The 18,375-nt window shown below is 38.3% G+C and overlaps 1 protein-coding gene and 1 long non-coding RNA gene across 13 annotated transcripts in view; one reads left to right on the forward strand and one right to left on the reverse strand.

The window, feature by feature from the left end:
* Nucleotides 1–18,375, reverse strand: part of LOC125781294 (uncharacterized) — a 488,206-nt gene that overhangs the window by 141,706 nt on the left and 328,125 nt on the right. The window lies entirely within an intron of this gene.
* The window catches only part of svila (supervillin a), an 89,899-nt gene that overhangs the window by 66,614 nt on the left and 4,910 nt on the right, over nucleotides 1–18,375 (forward strand). For all 8 annotated transcript variants that reach the window (XM_049464951.1, XM_022670370.2, XM_007259655.3 and 5 more), the window contains 17 exons: nucleotides 188–274; nucleotides 389–566; nucleotides 1,441–1,613; nucleotides 2,906–3,061; nucleotides 3,878–4,014; nucleotides 5,662–5,809; nucleotides 6,874–7,019; nucleotides 8,006–8,181; nucleotides 8,878–9,025; nucleotides 9,804–9,997; nucleotides 12,764–12,846; nucleotides 13,068–13,216; nucleotides 14,248–14,353; nucleotides 16,440–16,647; nucleotides 17,017–17,150; nucleotides 17,541–17,696; nucleotides 18,026–18,169. In XM_049464951.1, coding sequence (XP_049320908.1) covers nucleotides 188–274; nucleotides 389–566; nucleotides 1,441–1,613; nucleotides 2,906–3,061; nucleotides 3,878–4,014; nucleotides 5,662–5,809; nucleotides 6,874–7,019; nucleotides 8,006–8,181; nucleotides 8,878–9,025; nucleotides 9,804–9,997; nucleotides 12,764–12,846; nucleotides 13,068–13,216; nucleotides 14,248–14,353; nucleotides 16,440–16,647; nucleotides 17,017–17,150; nucleotides 17,541–17,696; nucleotides 18,026–18,169 — 2,523 coding nt within the window. The remainder of the gene's footprint in view (nucleotides 1–187; nucleotides 275–388; nucleotides 567–1,440; nucleotides 1,614–2,905; nucleotides 3,062–3,877; nucleotides 4,015–5,661; nucleotides 5,810–6,873; nucleotides 7,020–8,005; nucleotides 8,182–8,877; nucleotides 9,026–9,803; nucleotides 9,998–12,763; nucleotides 12,847–13,067; nucleotides 13,217–14,247; nucleotides 14,354–16,439; nucleotides 16,648–17,016; nucleotides 17,151–17,540; nucleotides 17,697–18,025; nucleotides 18,170–18,375) is intronic.

An 18,375-nucleotide genomic window follows, 5' to 3' on the forward strand; every position in this document is an offset into this window, starting at 1 on the left:
TTTGTCATTAATAGTTGTTGGTGCCTCATGCTGTACAATGTGACAATACAGAATGTGTTGTGTATAATTATACACTAATACTGTAAGTAAGTGTATAATTGTTATAGATATATACATATTATGTTAAATTATATTTTGTGCCCATTGATTTAATCATAATATTTTGTTGTTTTTAATATTCCTGTAGAGATCGAAGTCAGACAGGATATGAAAGTGGAGTCTGACAGGAAGCTGGACAAGCTGGAGTCCTTCCTGGGCCGACTGAACAAGCAAGGTAAAGTACATTACATCAGCTGTAAAATCTTCTATACGTTTATAAAGGTAAAAGCATGTTAGTGTTATTTCATTTATTCATTTAATCTCTTGTTTGTCTCTCTTGATAATTTAGTGGAGGGTTTTCCAGAGACCACACTAACAGTCACAGAGAAGACTGTGAAGGAGGTCATGACCCTGGATGATGAGTGCTTTGATAAGTTCTACAGGCACACAGAGGAGCTGGCCAACGTCACCGGCAAAGTGGAAATCAGCGATGATTTTGATGCCATTTTTGGAACACAGATGCCAAAGTAAGACCAGGCTTATATATATATATATATATATATATATATATATATATATATATATATATATATAGTATTTTATTCCACTCACTTGCTATTTTTGTGTATATATTTATTTTTTTATATTTAATATAAAAGAGCAATATATATTTATTTATATTTAAATAAAAGAGCAAACATATTTTTTTCTGCAGCAAGCCAAGCAACAATGCAACAAACTTTAAAAAAAATGGCAGCTTGGATACCCCTCCAGTTGTGAAGGCTCAGAACTAATTTATTAGTATTTATTGACTCATTAGGACTGGCTGAACAAGTACGAAAAATCTCTGTATGGTTAGTATAGAGCTGAACCTACATTGAACAGCAGAACAATATAATATAAAAAAAATAACTTGCAGTGTTTCTGTTGGTCCAGACCTTAATTTTTTATTTATTTATTTACTTAGTAGAGTAGAGTAGAGTAATTCTTGCCATAATATGGATTTTTAACTTTACTCAAATAGGGCTATTCACTGTATACCAACTCTACCTCTTCACAACTTTACAACTGACGCATTAAGAGGCAAGAAATTCAATTAATTAACTCTTGATGGGTTCAGCACAGCTGTTAACTGAATTCCAGGTGACTCTACTTCATAAAGCTGACTGAGACAATACAGCCAAGATTGCTTTAAAGAATCTAAAATATAAAACACATTCTGGTTATATAATATTAAACTTGTTTTTTTGGTTTACTAAATCATTTCATATGTTTTTTTTAATAGTTTGGATGACTTTAGTATGACTCTACAATGCAGAAGCTGTGTCAAAACCTTTGACTGGTACTGTAGATGCTGAATTCTTGAATATCCTGACCTTTGACCTTTTACTTGTTCTCCAGGCTGACTTCAGAGATGGTGCAGCACAAGCGGGCAGTGCGTCCAGCCCGGAACGTGCAGTCTTCCAGAAACCCTCTGAAGCTTCTGGCCTCAAGAGAAGACATCAGGCATGAATACACAGAGCAGAGGCTGAACATTGGCATGCTGGAGAGCAAGAGGATCAAGCAGGAGAAGAGTGAGTGACTGAAGAGGGGCTGGAAGCAGACTCATGCAGATGTTTATGTGGAAAGTAGAATAGAGAGCATTTTGATAGAGGCTCCTTTTGATGGGATTTATAAATATTAGTTACAGCATTAAAACATAGAAGTTATTCCACTAATATTTTGTAGTGCCTTGGCAGTTGTGGTGAAAGAGTAAGGGCGTTTCTAGTGTTTTTTTGTCATGTTTTCTAAAGCCCTACCGGATTGGATTAGTTTCTCAGGGGGTCCTGGTGTAATGTTCTCTTTTTTGTGGGGTCCTCTGAGATTTTATTCCCGTCCTGAATGACCATGTATGTGTTTTAAAAAAAATGAAAGGCTTAATTACCTACTGTTTTTCTTTGAACTGTCTGGATCCACATCTGGTTTATCACCTCAGGTTTAATAAAATATCTCTTTGTTGACTGCTACGTACCGTAATTACACTTTGGGCGTGCGTTTCCATGGAAACCCGCATAAACACAACAGCGAGTGGAAATGAAGGAGCTACTGGACGTGATGTCGTCATGAGATCAAGAAAACCAAAAAATTCATTAGTCCTCCTGTTTTTTCAGTTGTGTTTCGGATGCAAGAGTTTTATCACTGAGTAAAAGTATGAAATATTTTTCACAGTCATCCTCCTGAGAATCTAATCTCGTTTGGATAGGGCTTCTGCATGGTTTTGAGCACTAATACATTTTTAAACAGGGTCCGAATTAAGATGTATATGTTTGTTACATATTGCAGTTTTTGAGCTCACTAAAGACATTTCCTACCTCCTGTCATCATCTCCATACACTTCACATTGCTTGATTTGCAGTATGTTGTCATTTTGGCTTCCTTGCAAAAATACGACTCGCACAACAGAATAAGTTATTATATAACAGATTATTATTATTCTTTTATTTTTGTTTATTAAAAAGTATAATGTTTACATTTTTGACTGAAACTGCAGTTACTGATGTGTGTTGTGTGTGAATGTGTAGGGGAGTCAGATTTTGTCCCAACTCTGTTTTTTTTTTTCTTCTATTAATAAATGTGTCTTTATAGCTTCCTGTAATTGGTCTAAACATCTAAACCACTTAAAAAATTTCTTTACACTGAACATGAACCCAACTATGGTTCAGGTGATTCAGATTAAGACAATGTCTTTTGGTCAGACCAAGTTTGTGTGAAAGCACCTTAGACCTAGTAAGAGTACTTTGTTGTATAATCCGTGAACTGTCTTGAAGGCCATCATCACTGTACAAGTAGTAATCTCTCTCTCTCTCTCTCTCTCTCTCTCTCTCAGTGAGTAAGAACAGTGGATTCTCAGCAGTGGCTCTGGCAGGCTTGGCGAGTAAGGAGAATTTCAGCAGTGTCAGTCTGCGCAGCGTCAACATCACAGAGCAGAGCTCCCACAGCAGTGCAATGCCCTACAAAAGCACCATGCTCATGCAGGTCAAAGGTCAGTGACTCAAAGTACCAGCCTATCCTATTTCATTCATTTTACCATTAAATAATGTTCACAAAACTAAACATATTGTAGACACATACAGTATTGTGCATGTGTTTAGGCACCTGTGGGAATTTTAAGTAAAAAAAAAAAAAAAGCTTCTTATCTGTGAAGTGTTTATTAGCTCTGTAAAACACTACCATTACAATAAATACAAATAGCAATTTTACAAAAAGCAGAGCTTTAACTTCACTGTTTTCCTTAAAACATCTCATAATCTCTCCTTATCCAATTTTAGTAGTGATTTTTAGTTCTCATCACATCAACACGTGGTTTGGTAAATCAATTCTTACTGATGTCAAATCAGGTGAGCAGCTGATGGAACTGAGCATGCACATACTGGCTGAGGGCATCCAGGAGAAATGTGGAACTAAACCTACTCACTTAAAATGAGAAATTTATGTTAATTTTACAGTGTTTATGTTTATTTGCATCTTTTTAAATCATACGTGGTGCTTTTTTCAGGTGAAAACACTCATATTGCTAAGATAAATGAATTGGTTTAATTTGCTTAGGTGCCTAAAACTTTTGCACAGTACTGTACATCAACCTCATTCTAACATTTTTGGTCATCATGAAATTATTTTAGAGTAGATTTATAAAAGATTCAAAGGTTTTTTGAATTTTGTCTATTAGGAAAAGTTTATCATCAATGATGTTAATGTAAATTAATTTATGGTAGTGGAAGATTAGTTCCTGTAGTTGAAAGATGAAATGAAAAGTCAAAAAGGACTAAAATGGTTTTTGTTTGCATGTTTTATCCATTAGGTCGACGGCATGTTCAGACCAGACTAGTCGAGCCCAGATCGTCCTCCCTGAACAGTGGAGATTGCTTCCTTCTGGTCACCCCGCACCACTGCTTCATCTGGGTTGGAGAGTTTGCGAACGTTATCGAGAAAGCTAAAGTAATTGTTTTCTGCTTCTTTATATTGGTTTGTTTATCATGATACTTAGAGACAGAGAACATCTGTCATATTGTAATTATGTCAAAAAGAGAAAGAGTGAGGCTTCAAATGAGGCGCTGCCACTTAAGATCTGTGTATCGCTGGTTCGAATCTTGGGCATGCTGCTTACCATCTGCAGCCGGAGTCTGAGAGAGCACAATTGTCTTTGCTCTCTTTAAGTGGGTAGATGGTGCTCTCTCCCCACATCACTCCCAGGTGATGGTGATCAGCACAAAGCGTCTGTGAGCTGATGTATCAGAACCGTGTCGCTGTGCTTTCCTTGGAACGTGCTGCGATGCTACTCAGTAATGCTGCATCAGCAGCAGTTCGAAAAGCGCCAATGGCTCGCTTCACATGTATCGAAGGGGGCATGTGCTAGTCTTCACCCTCCTGGTGTTGTGGCATCATTAATGATAGTGGAAGTGTAGCTGAGTGGGTGGGGTAATCAACATAGCTAAATTGGAGAGAAAAGAGAGGTGAAATAAAAAAGAGACTTAAAATATGTCAGAATTTTATGATAAATAAGCTATTAGACATGCACTATTTGTAATAGCAAGATCAGATAAAAAAAAATATATATATAAATAAATAAAACAATTAAAACCAGAGCCAACATTGATTGAAGGATTAAAGAAACTGACCACTAATATTCCAAAAAATGTTGCATGTGCAAAGACATGACATTCCCATGATTGATGGTTTTAAAAAGAAAAAAGGAAATAAAAAATAAGAGAATGCAGTGCATTGATGTGACAAACAGCAGTATAGGCTGTTAGTCAACAGCATGCCAGTAAACGGTTAAATTACACCCACGCGTTAAATATCACTTTGTGCATCTTTTAAATGTCCTGTCTTTATATTTGTGTTTGACACGTCCTCCACGTGCAGGAAGTCAGCAAAATTTACCACAGAGCTGTTTTGACATTACACGCCGGAAACCAGAAGCCAGTTGTAAAAGACAGGAAACGTATCGAGAAGTGAACATCTGTCGCACAGCCTGAACCTGTCTGTCATTCAGCACCAGAGAGGTCATTGAACTGTGTATAGAAATGAATTTGACCTACATTTACAGTAATTTAAATGCTAAAAAAATAAGTGTTGTCTTTTTATTGTATTATATGGTGTGTTACATATGTTTGGCCCCATAAGTATTTAAACAGTGCCTTTTTTATATATAACCTTTTTAAAAGTATGAAGAGATTATCAGAAATATTGCATCAGAACTTTTACAATGGAATTACATTTTTTTGCATACATATTTCACATTTTGAAATTCTTGAGTTGCAGTGTGCAGTTTATTTTGACTGAATTAAAGCAGAGTGTTTGGCTCTTCAGAATATCATCCTGTTTGCTCTATTAGAAGTTACAACATTAGTAAAAACACTGAATCGGTTTCATTGGCAGCCTCCACCATGCTTGACGGATGTGTTATACTTTAAATCAAAGTATAACATTCAAAGTCACATAAATCAACTCCAGAGCTTTTATATTGTGATGATGAACATGGTTTCAGTTACTGCTTGGAATCTCCGCTCTCCTCTTATCTCTGGTTATTTGTTCTTGGCGAGCCTAAAGGTGTTTTTAAACACTGTCATATTTTTACTACAGGCTGCAGAGCTGGCAACCTTCATACAGACCAAGCATGACCTGGGCTGTAGAGCCTCGTATGTGCAGACCATAGAGGAGGGATGCAACACCCACAGCCATGCAGCTAAGGAATTCTGGAAGATCCTGGGTGGGCAAGCAAGTTACCAAGGTAAGACATCTCATTTATTAGCTACTGTCATAAACGTTTGTGTTGTGTTTTAAAAGTAACATCTCTTTAACTATTTAAGCATGTCTGTTTTTAGTCTGCTTGCATAGAGGCCTATTTTAGCCCTCCTATTTTTTTTTTGTTCCCAGTAGGTGTACTAGGGATGCACAGAATAATTTGCAACTGAAAATACTGGAGCGAAGATAGAAAAAAATATAAATAAAATAAATAAATAAAAATAAACGCTCAGGATAAAATATGTGGAAAGACAATAATTAATACAATTCATCATCATTTTAGCAGTGGCATCACTTTACTGGATTCAGAGTAACAAAATGTAGCCAATAAAATATCAGATTTAGCTAAAAATTTAAATGAGACTGTCTCCCTATATCCACTGTTTGAGTTTGTGTAAAGACTAAACTCAAACAGTGGCTTTATTGTTTGTGTACCGGTCAGTCATTCTCAATCATTCTCAGCCAATCAGATGATACCTTCTTGTTGTAAATCACATTAATTCATTAAATCATTTTACTTACAGCACTGGTGCAAAACTATCAACAATTCTACAGTAGAACCGCAAAAGGAAATCGGAGATAAAATAATTATTTGAAGTTTAGAACAATTTTAAATTTATCAAAAATAAAATTAATATTTAAGTCATAAATAAGCAGGTTATATTGAATACTAGTTTGGTCAGAACTGACAAAACCACTGCATATTATACAGAATGTAGTAGAAATCTGCTGTGATGTTAATGTCCATTGTTCAAAAAAATATAACAGTTGTTTTGTACTTGCTTTTTTTTTTAATGCAAGAAATTAATAAAAATGGACAAAAAAAATTTAGTCAGATGTTTCATTATGTTAAATTGGTTTTGGACAAAAGTATGGATAATGGATAATGGATCCCATTAAAAAATGGAACTTAAGATTAAGTAGCTGATCCTCAAAAGTCTTATAGAGAGCTGCTTTTACTCTGCAACATGTTTTGTCAGGACTTGTTTGGTAAATACTGATCTGAAAGAAAATATTTGTGAAATGATGAGGTTTCTCTTTATATTCCAGCTGCAGGAACTCCAGAGGAGGATGAGTTCTATGAGACGGCCATAGTGGAGACGAACTGTGTCTACAGACTGCAGGAAGATAAACTGGTGCCTGATGATGATTACTGGGGCAGAGTGCCCCGCTGCTCCATGCTCAACCCCACTGAGGTCAGAACACGATGGTTATACTTCTTTACTTGTGTTAAATATTAAATAAAAAAAATGTGCAATACAATATTATCCATTAGAGGATCGCCATCTAGAATCTCGGATCATGCTGCTTGCCATCAGCAGCCAGAGTCCGAGAGAGCAGAGTTAGTCTTGCTCTCTCTGGGTGGGTAGATGACACTCTCTTTCTCCCCACATCAAGTGACTGTTAGCTGATGTATTAGGACTGGGGATATGGTGCTTTCCTCCGAGTGCACTGGCTACTCAGTAATGCTACATCATCGGCAGTTGGAAAAGAGGCTGAGTCTGACTTGATATGTATCAGAGGAGGCATGTGCTAGTCTTCACCCTTCTTCTGTTGGTGGCATTACTGGTGATAAGGGGTGTTCTGAAGAGTGTGTTAGGTGGTTGAATTTTCAAATTGGGGGGGAAATGGGACAAAAAATGTTGTTTAGGGTTTTTAATTTGTTTGTTTTTATAGGTCTATAATATACGACTCATTATGTCAAAGTTACACAAGATTTGAAATATCAGATCCACACAATTCAGGTTTTATATTATTGGACATTGGACAGTACAGATTTTGTAATGTTAATTTAACATCATTGACCTCTAAAAGAATTATCTTTTTACATGATGTAGTTTCTGAGAAAAATGTCCACATGTCCGCAATTCCCAATTAGTAATGATGTGCAAAGCATTTATTTTGTGCCTGAAAACAGCAGCATGTTTTTTAACTGAGTAGACAGACAGACAGACAGACAGACACTTTATTGATCCCCGAGGGGAAATTCTAGGTGCAAAACAAAAGTAGATACAATTTTGCCCCTTTTGAGCAATATGGCTCCTATGTCCACACATGTGGACGCCAGGTCTTAAGAGGGTTAAACATTGTGACTGTCATAGAGATGTAATATTTGTTTGACGTTTGTGTGTATGCATCTCTGTGTGTGTGTGTGTCTGTGTGTGTGTGTGTGTGTCTACAGGTGCTGGTGCTGGATTTTGGCAGCGAGGTGTATGTGTGGCACGGTAAAGAGGTGACATTAGCCCAAAGGAAAGTGGCATTTCAGCTGGCCAAGCACCTGTGGAATGGCACCTTCGATTACACAACCTGTGATATCAACCCTCTCGACCCAGGAGAGTGTAACTCACTTATACCCAGGTATGCAGACACATATTAGCACTGCTTTTAACCTGAGCATGAAGTGTGAATTACTGTGGCTAATGTTCCTTTTATACACCAAATAACCAAATAACATTATGACCACCTCCTTGTTTTTGCATTTTCCTTTCTTCTACTCCTTTTATCCTGTTCTTAAATGAACAGGACCACCACAGAGCAGCTATTATTATATGGGTGGTGGGTCAATACACTCAGCACTGCAGTGACACTGAGATGTGGGAGTTTGATTTTGTGTTTTTTGTGCTGCTGGAGATGATAATGGGGGAAGAAATTGGATAATAGGTGTAGAAACAAGGAGATGGTTATGCATAATTTGATGCATGGTCTCTGAATACTGATATTTAGTATAAGAGAAGCTTGGTGATTTATTCTGCTGTTATAAATGTGCTTTGCTTATGTCATGAGACAATGTACTCTATGATAAACTCATTGCTCCTGTCAGGATTGCTGCCAGGAATCTCACTGTTCATAAACAAAGGCTTAGGTAGCCGTGCCAGGGTTTGAAACACAAGGCCATGTACATTCAAAACATTCTCTCTCTCTCTCTCTAGCTCTAGCTCTAGCTCTCTCGCTCTCTCGCTGTCTCACCCTCTTATTTGCCAGTGTCTGTAATTGTATACCTGTCCACATGTATTTCACCCGTCACAGTGTTTATGCCTTGTGTTCATGTTTTAGGAAAGGACAGGGCCGGCCGGACTGGGCCGTGTTTGGTAGGCTGACCCAGCACAACGAGACCACGCTGTTTAAGGAGAAGTTTCTAGACTGGACTGACTCCAAGAAAGCTGCGAAGAAGAATGGCAACACACAAGAGGTTGAAGAGAAGGTAGTGTGCAAAAACTGATTACATTTATACTGATAAATGACCAGCCTGCCCTTTTGCTTTGTCCCATGTTTGTGAATTATTGCTTAGCTGACTGACTGACTGTATTGTGAGTTATTAATAAGAATGAATGTGCCTGATGCTGCATTGACACTGCTCCGTTGCATCATTGCACAGGAACACACTGCCCTCCATGTATGGGCATTACAAAGGCTTTCCATTTTATACAAGCTTTATTTCCAATAAACGAATAAATATAAATGTTCAATTGAGCTTTATGACACTGTCTAGTGAGCAGCATGTTGGCAAACGCAAACTTTTCTAATTAAATTATATATTCTCTATATGTATATTAAATCAGCAAGACCCATGCTTTCAAACACCTGCTTTCTGATTGGATAGACATATCCTGAGGACAGATATATTTGCAAGTTCACCTCGGCTCAATATTTTATCGCATCCCACCCCCCTGACTCGACAAGCCAAACCCGTGATGCACCACGCGTCTGCATCTGACCAAGCTGGCACTTCTTATTAAAAAATGAATGGGATACATTTCTGTGTGTGTGTACGTGACAGAGTGGCAGTGTAAATGGAGTGTGACTGTTGTATATTAATTACACAATAGAATTGGATAGTGGAATTCTTTGGTTCTTAATTATCATCTGAATCACTTTTGTCGCAGTGATATTAGTGCAAAAAACATACTAATAATTGAATCTTATGTTTTGAAATAAAAGGTGTTTATTTGTTTCTTATTTATGGCCTTTTTCTCTTGTAGGATGGGCAGAGTGGTGAATGCCGACCGTATGATGCCTCTCTGATGTTGCCGTTGTCGCAAGCCCCTGTACGGACCATTCTAGACGGAGTGGATGTGGGTCGTGGTTATGGAATGGTGGACGGAGAGGATGGGCGGGGCTTTGAGATCAGCACCCTGTCTGTAGATGTTTGGCACATTCTGGAGTTTGACTACAGGTACAGAACTGATCTCTGAAGTGCTTCATTTGACCTCTGTCTCTCACTTTTTTCTGTTTGTCTGACTGTTTCTGTATCTATGCACCCCTCTGTTTGTTCCATTACAAATTATTCAGCCTCAATTGCAAATTGGAACTGTCAGCAAAAAGGACAAACTTTAAGCAGTTTGCAATAAACCAGTCAAACACATTAACACAATCAATATAACAAGTTGTTTCTCCATATGTAGCACAAAAAGCCACTCGACATTGGTGATTTTGTGGATTGGTGATGCTCTGGTGCTGCTTGCTACCTTCGGCACTAAAAACCTGCAATTGTGTTTATGGATGGATCTAATATCAGAAAATCCTAGGAGAAAAATATTATGCATTCTGAAAGGAACCTTAAGCTTGGGCATCGTTGGGCCTTATCCCAAGTCCACCAATGGTTAGTAGCTTCAGAAGAAGTTCTCAAAGGTTCTGAAATGGCTGATTTTTGGCTATGCGTAGTGTTTTTTGCTTGTTAGACTTGATATAAATGGTGTAAAATACTCTAAAACTAAGGTAAAAGTTGTGTTGAATTTAGAGAAACCTCTTGTTAAATTATTTTGTTGAGCTATTTAGATTCAACCGTTTTTGTTTTATTTGGCTTGTTGCAAAATTTTTGCAAAAAAGCTAATTTTGATTGCATATCTAACTAGCAACATATAAAACGTTTAAGTAATTAATTAAAAAATGTGTTTTGATACATTCTTGTTTTAAACATGCCTGAATCAGATACATCAGGGGTGTCAAACTCATTTTGGCCGAGGGCCACATTGGCATATTGGCTGTCCTCCGAGGGCCAGATGTAACTTATAAATGTAATAAAATGTAACCAAATGTAATATATGTAAATGAATGTAATTACTCCTTAATGTTAAATAACTCTCAATATATTATTTATTCAATCAAATATTACAGTTGCATGGAAAAAATGTTTGCTTGTTGCTCTATTAACATAAATCCTTTTAATTTGTCATGTCATGAAATCCAAAAACTCCATCAATCAAGAACCAAACTATTCAAGTGAATAGAAATGACATCAAGTTATATTAACTTTGAAATTATTAACTGAATTAAGGCTTAATAAATATAAAATCAAATTGTGAGCTGTTAAGAACATAGCATTTCCTCAGATTTAGCAGTTCCTCATCCAACCACTAGTAGGAGCTGCAGCAGCAGCAGCAGCACCACAAGTCCGCAGTCTTTACTGAGTCAGAGCTACAGCCCAGCCACGGGCTACAGGGCTCAGCTCAGCCAGTCTGGAGCGTTTTTAAAATTTTTAAGTTCTTCTGTGTATGAAATAAAGATTTTTGTAACCGAATAATACAGCTCTCTACAGTTCATCTTTCAGCCCAATCAGCTAACAGCAGCCGTTTAGAGCATGAGTCACTGCTGGGATTACATTAAAAACAGGTCAGTTATCGCGCTGCTAACCTCAGGAGTTTAGTGGACACACCACGGCTGCAAGGTTAGACTGTTGAAGGCTACTGAAGACTATTAAAGGCTATTGGAGGTTATTGAAAGGGTTATTGAGGGCAGAAATCAGTAAAGGCTGGTTAGATAAGTGATTCACGTCCTCGTACTTTGCTGCGGTGAAACTGCGACTAGCGCTGTCACAGTGATGTTTATTAACGTCATTAAAACAGATTTTGTCAGCTATTGTCTTATAAATATTTACACAGAACTTATATCTCTCCTAAAAAGCGTTTATTTTGGTCAGTAACACTCTTCGTAACACAAAAGGCATACCGGTCTTTCGCCTTGAAGCACAGCCGTCCGTCTGCATCAACTTCTCTTTTTCTGGACATTATGGGATAAACATTTATATGTCTCAATTCCACCCGCGAAGTTACACCTTCCCTCCGGCAGGGTTTCCACATCAATGACTACACTGCCGTGTAGTGGCAGTAAGCCGTAACTTTGCGGGTAATACAATCGACAAGCATTGTGGGAAATGTATTTTTTGGTCAAAGAACGCTTCTGACTTATTTATTATAGACACTAAGATTTTACAAGCTCTCGCGGGCCACATAAAAAGACGTGGCGGGCCACATTTGGCCCGCGGGCCTTGTGTTTGACACATGTGAGATACATACAATACCAGTCAAATGTTTGGACACACCTTTCATTTTGTTGGTTTTCTGTTATTTAAAAATGTCCTGCATTGTAGATCAATAGTAAAATCATCCAAACTGAACAAAAATATATGTATTCTTAGTAAACAAAAAAAAGTGTTATACATAGTAGTTTAGATTCTTCAAAAAAAAGGCACCTCTTGCTTCCAAGTCAGCTTTGAAGTATTGTCACTTGGAATTCACGCTTTCAGTTAACAGCTGTGGTGAACTTACCAAGAGTTAATTACTTAAATTTCTTATCTCTTAATGTGTTTAGGAGCATTGGTTGTGTTCTAAAGAGGTAGAGTTTGTATACAGTGAATAGCCTTGTTATGGCAAGAACTACTCAACTAAGTATAAACTAAAACTTATTTTAATGAATGAGTGCAGTCGCAAAATCAAAAATGTTATGAAGAAACTGGCTCTCATCAGGACCGCACCAGGAAAGGACCACCAAGAGTTACCTCTGTTGCACAGAATAAATCAATCAGAGTACCGGCCTCACAAACAGAGTATCAAAAGTCTAAATGACTTAAAAAATAAAACCTTGGATGAGAAGGTGTTTTGACTGGGACTGTATATAATGCAACTGAATGTGTGATTTTGTGTGTTTTTTTTCTCTGCTGCAGTCGTCTTCCTAAGCAGAGCATTGGGCAGTTCCATGAAGGAGATACATATGTGGTTAAATGGAAGTATATGGTCAGCACAGCAGGTGAGCACACTCTTTTCTTCCTTTTTTCTTTTTCTTTTTCTTTTTATTGTTTGTGCTTGTCCTAATGGCTTTATAATGTCACACATTTGTTTTATATTTTTTCATATTTATGATATCAGACAAGAACAGTTCATCTTAAAGATGGTCTATTAGGATGTTATGAAATCTGTTATATGATATGTGGCAGAGATGAATCTCTTCCTCTCTTTTGTTTTCCACAGTTGGGAAGAGGTTTCATTCTGAGCGGGTTGTAGGTCCAGGAAAGGAGAAGTGTTCGTATTTCTTCTGGCAGGGCCGTAACTCCACAGTGAGTGAGAAGGGAACATCAGCTCTGATGACTGTGGAGTTGGATGAGGAGAGAGGAGCACAGGTAATATACACTGCTTTGTTGTGGGGATTATTATTAGTATTTATAGCAACTTAAAACAAATGGGTCCTGCAAAGTTCCAGGTGGGCCACAGCTGCAACACCCTGGATGCCTTTAAAATGGAATGTTAGAATGATAAACACTGCAATGACCTGATTGTGTGAATGTCCATTTTCTCCCAAGTTAGCTAGGCCAATTATCCCACCCATTCAGCTGCTTCTCAGCTGTATATCTCCCATCAAAGGTGATGCCACAACACAAGGAGGGTGAAGACTAACACGTGCCTCTTTCCAAACATTGCCAGCATTCTCGGAGGAAAACACAGCGAATCGGTTTCGATACATCAGCTCACAGAGGCCTTGTGCTGATCGACATCACCATTTGGAGTGATGTGGGGAAAGAGCGCCATCTACCCACCCAGAGAGAGCAAGGCCAGTTGTGCTCTCTCAGGGCTCTGGCAGCTGATGGCAAGCTGCATAAACGGGATTCGAACCTGCAATCTCCCGATCATAGTGGCAGCGGTTTAGACCTCTTAAGCCAATTGCATCATTCTTTACCATGGGTTTTCTAAAGATTACAATAATCAGATCAGGCAAGATTCTATCAGAGCTAGTCAGTACAGTTTGTCAGTATGCTTGTAGACAAGTATTTCCAAAAGACTATGGAGCAAAGAGCAGATAAACATGAACCTGTTGGCAGTACAATGTCTAATGCCAGGTATGCGTAATAAATGTGGTCTAAATCATCCAGCATTGGGGAGCAGTGGACCTTTGTCCTCTGAAATGATGTTGCTCCATTACAATGCTCTTGTTGCTGAGTGCACTTAAATCCTCATAGCAATGTTCCAAAATCTAGGTGAAACCCTTCTAGGTACAGTAGACAGTTCTTTAAACAAATCAGTACAAACCCTTTTTTTAAAACCCTTGATTTTGTAAGAAACAATGAATCAGAAGCTGGCCCAATATATTTGTCCATACAGAGTATCATGATATGAACCTGTAATAGATGTTAATGCAAGATCTGTGTGTTTTCAGGTCCAGGTGCTGCAAGGGAAGGAGCCCCCCTGTTTCCTGCAGTGTTTTAATGGAGGGATGATTGTTCATGCAGGAAAAAGGGAAGAGGAGGAGGACAACGCTCAGAGTATGCTGCACTCTTCTTCACTCTCTCATGCTTAATGATTTAAAACAGGATTATTATCAGTATAAACAGTCAAGTTCTAATACTCGATGTTCCTACACTCCACTGATCTGTGGTCCTTCTCTTTCTTTGCATACTTAAAGTGTCAGTCTGTATTATTTTGTTTCTAAGCTGAAAGCAGAAGCATTTCTGAGTGGGGAAGTGACTAAATATTGTGTTTAATGGTACCAGTGTGCTGAAACGACTAACTCTGCTAAGCTTAATACATTTATTCTAAAAAATGGTGTGTCTGGTCGCTTTTCACGGGAGTTCTTCTGAACACGTCACGCGTCTTTACGTACTTATGTCACACGTACAGCCTCTAAAAGAGGATCCGGCTCAGTTTTACTGAACGCGAGCGGCTGGTGGAGCAATGGAGACTTCAGAAGGGAGACTCAGAGCTCAGTAGCTCATTCACTCATAGTAAAACCAAAGTGTGTATTTGAAGTGTAGTTTCTGACTAAGCACTCTCTCTCTATTCTTGTCTGAACAAAACCTGGAATTAGATTTATCTACTCTGAAAGGAGACTGCATCACACCCGCCTAGTTTAAAATGATTCTTCCGCATGCTCAGTGCAATTACCCAGGGCCCTAAATCACAAAACTTACGGACATCAGCTTTAAATATCCTCCTTTGACTCTGTTCTTGCATGGTCAGGACCCCAGCATTGCTACTGTATGCATTGTAGATAACATATTGGGTAACAAATTATAGATGAAAAAAAAAACATATTTCTCCCTAACGTTACTGGCTGTGTATATTGTGACTCACAGCAGAGATGCTGAAGCATCTGAATAACATGTTTTGACTTCAACACATCAAATTCCTGTTTCCTACCTGTCATTTAAGGCTTATCAAATATGGAAACAGGAAAGCTCTGGCTGATGCAGATACTGTGCTTTACTGTTGTGCTTTTTTTAGCAGATCATACACAGCAGTGAACAACCACACAATGTTCCACCGAGTTCTTTCACAGTACAAAAAGAAAACAATAATCTGTGCTGCTCATGCTGTGCGTGTTTAGCTTCACCATACAAGCACACATCTGATCAGCACTGGAATGCTGTTGTTTAAAGTAGGGCTGGGATGTTTTGACACTTTTATTTGCCCGTATTGATAGCCTGGATTATGACAATAAGCCTTTATAAGGTTTAGCAAAGTTTCTTGTGATTCCTCTCATTTTAAACATACAGATCAAGTCCTCTGAAAGAGCGCACTGAAAGGAAAAGTGCTTTTTCTGGCTTTAGATAGAAGCATTTTTCTTCCAGTCCCATAAGCATTAGGTATTCACACAGCAAAATTAACAGTGTTAATTTAACTATTTAAGAGTTAAAGAATTAAGTCCTAGATAACATATGGTCCCACTCACTATAGTGTTAAAATAACTCACAATAAAATAACTAACAATTTTAAAGGTAATTAAACACCAGATATAATAACTATGTAACTCTCATCACTGTTAACACAGGGTAAAACAAGTCACAATTGTTAATTATATATATATAGAATTAACTACATTCCAGAGTATTGGTAAAACATTATAAAATATGTGCTTTACCACAGTTTTTTATCTTATCTAAGCTTCATTTAGAACAAATGAGACCATCAAAAAATGCCAAAAAACAACAACATCCAACCCAACACCAAGATGGTGAATAATGCTTCATCCATTTACCTACAAACACATATAAGACACACACATACATACACACACAGATAATACCCCCCAAAAAAGAATAATAGTGTTTGCAGAGCATGCTGAAAGTGAAGTAGAAGAGTGCTAGACAGAGTTGAATTTTTCACTGAGGGTTGTTAAAAAAAACTCAGAGTTTCTAACACTGTGGATTTTACTTTGCAGAACAGGACTAGTTGTTAGTTTATTTATCATTAGTATCATTCTAGTTTATACCATTAAATACTTAATTATGGTATGATTTGTGCATGATGCTAGCCTTTTAAAACAAGTGAATATTCATATTTTGAAAGATTTTGTTTAGACAGAATTATTGTGCATTTAAGTGATGAAGTGTTTGTTTCTCTGTGCTGTAGACGACTGGCGGTTGTACTGTGTTCGAGGAGAGAAGCCGATTGAAGGTCACCTGCTGGAGGTGCTCTGTCACTGCAGCAGCCTTCGCTCTCGGACTTCCATGATTCTACTGAATATCCCCAAAGCCAGCATGTACCTGTGGCACGGCTGCAAGGCCCAGATGCACACGCGCGATGTGGGCCGCACTGCTGCCAACAAGATCAAAGAGCAGTATGTAAACACATTTAACTAATACTATACTATACTAAAGACTACCACACACACACACACACACACACAAATGCTTGTGCACATCCCTTTTAATAAATGCATTTAGCTGTCTAAAGCTGATAAAGATGTGGAAATAGTGGACATTAAGCATCCTGACCTAATGCTCTTGATGCAGGATGCAGTCATAGCATTACAGCAATGCTCTAAAATGTAGAAAGTGTGCCCTAAACAGTAGACTAGTGGGGACTGTCACACACTCACAAACATGAGCAGGTGTCCCAATATTTGTGTCCTTATTTTGTTTTTTTACTGTAAACACAGTTGTGCACAATCATACTATTGTTTATGATAGTAATTTTGTAATTTTAGGTGTCCTTTGGAGGCGGGGCTTCACAACAGCAGTAAAGTGACCATTCAGGAGTGTGATGAAGGAACAGAACCAGTTGGCTTCTGGGAAGCTCTGGGCAAGCGGGACCGGAAGGCATATGACTGCATGATCCATGGTCAGTACAGTGTCTCTGTGCGAGCGTGTGTGTCTCTGTGCGAGCGTGTGTGTCTCTGTGCGAGCGTGTGTGTCTCTGTGCGAGCGTGTGTGTCTCTGTGCGAGCGTGTGTGTCTCTGTGCGAGCGTGTGTGTCTCTGTGCGAGCGTGTGTGTCTCTGTTCGAGCGCGTGTGTCTCTGTGCGCGTGTGTGTCTCTGTCCGTTTCTCTGTCTGTCTCTCTATATCTCTGTTTCTCTGAGTCTGTCTCTGTGTGTTTCTGTCTCTCTGTGCCTCTGCCTCTCTGTCTGTCTCTCTGTTTCTCTGTCTTTCTCTGTTTCTTTCTTTCTTTCTGTCTGTCTCTCTCTCTCTCTCTGTGTGTGTGTAAATATGTGTGTGTTACTTTGTGTTCCAGATCTAGGCAAGTTTAACTTCACACCTCGACTGAATCAGCTGAGCAGTGCTTCAGGAGAGTTCACTGCTGTGGAGTTTAACTGTCCATTCAGAGAACCCAAACTGGTCAACTCCATGCCTTTCCATCAGGAGGATTTATACACTGCAGCTCAGCCAGGTAAACTAACACTGCCAAGCTCAGTGTTCCCAGTAAATAATAAGTGATTAAGTTTGAATATTCTTCAAAGCTTTCATTCATAGAGACTGTTAATATTCTTTTTGCAGAGTAGTGACATCAAACATCTCATTTTGGAGTTTGGATTAACTAAAATACCAGGACATATGTAGTGGCTTAAATGCTTAACTTATTCATTTTCAGTGATCACAACATGAGCTTTTCTTATTCTTTACTGATTGTACATTTCATCAAAGATGAAAGCTAGTCTCCAGCTGATGTGTGCATGTGGTGAGACAGTGATGTTATTTCTGTTGTGTTTTTCTTTTTAGCTCTGTTTTTGGTGGATAATCATCATGAGGTGTACCTGTGGCAGGGCTGGTGGCCTCAGGACAGTGAGAACACCGGCTCAGCCCGTATCCGCTGGGACTCAGACAGGAAGTGTGCAATGGAAACAGTGCTGCACTACTGCAGAGGTAAGCACTAACTGAGAGCTTTATTATAGAGCACTGAAACACTTATATTCAAGTAATACGATGGGTCAATAAATACAACCTTAATTTGGATATCATATAATTGGTAACTATGAAGAATGTACATAACTAGTCGAAAGTTTGGATACACCTCTTCTCATTTAATGTGTTCTTTTTTATGATTTTTTTTTTGCGTTGTAAATTTAATA

Source organism: Astyanax mexicanus, chromosome 15, assembly GCF_023375975.1.
Source record: "Astyanax mexicanus isolate ESR-SI-001 chromosome 15, AstMex3_surface, whole genome shotgun sequence".
NCBI lineage: Eukaryota > Metazoa > Chordata > Actinopteri > Characiformes > Acestrorhamphidae > Astyanax > Astyanax mexicanus.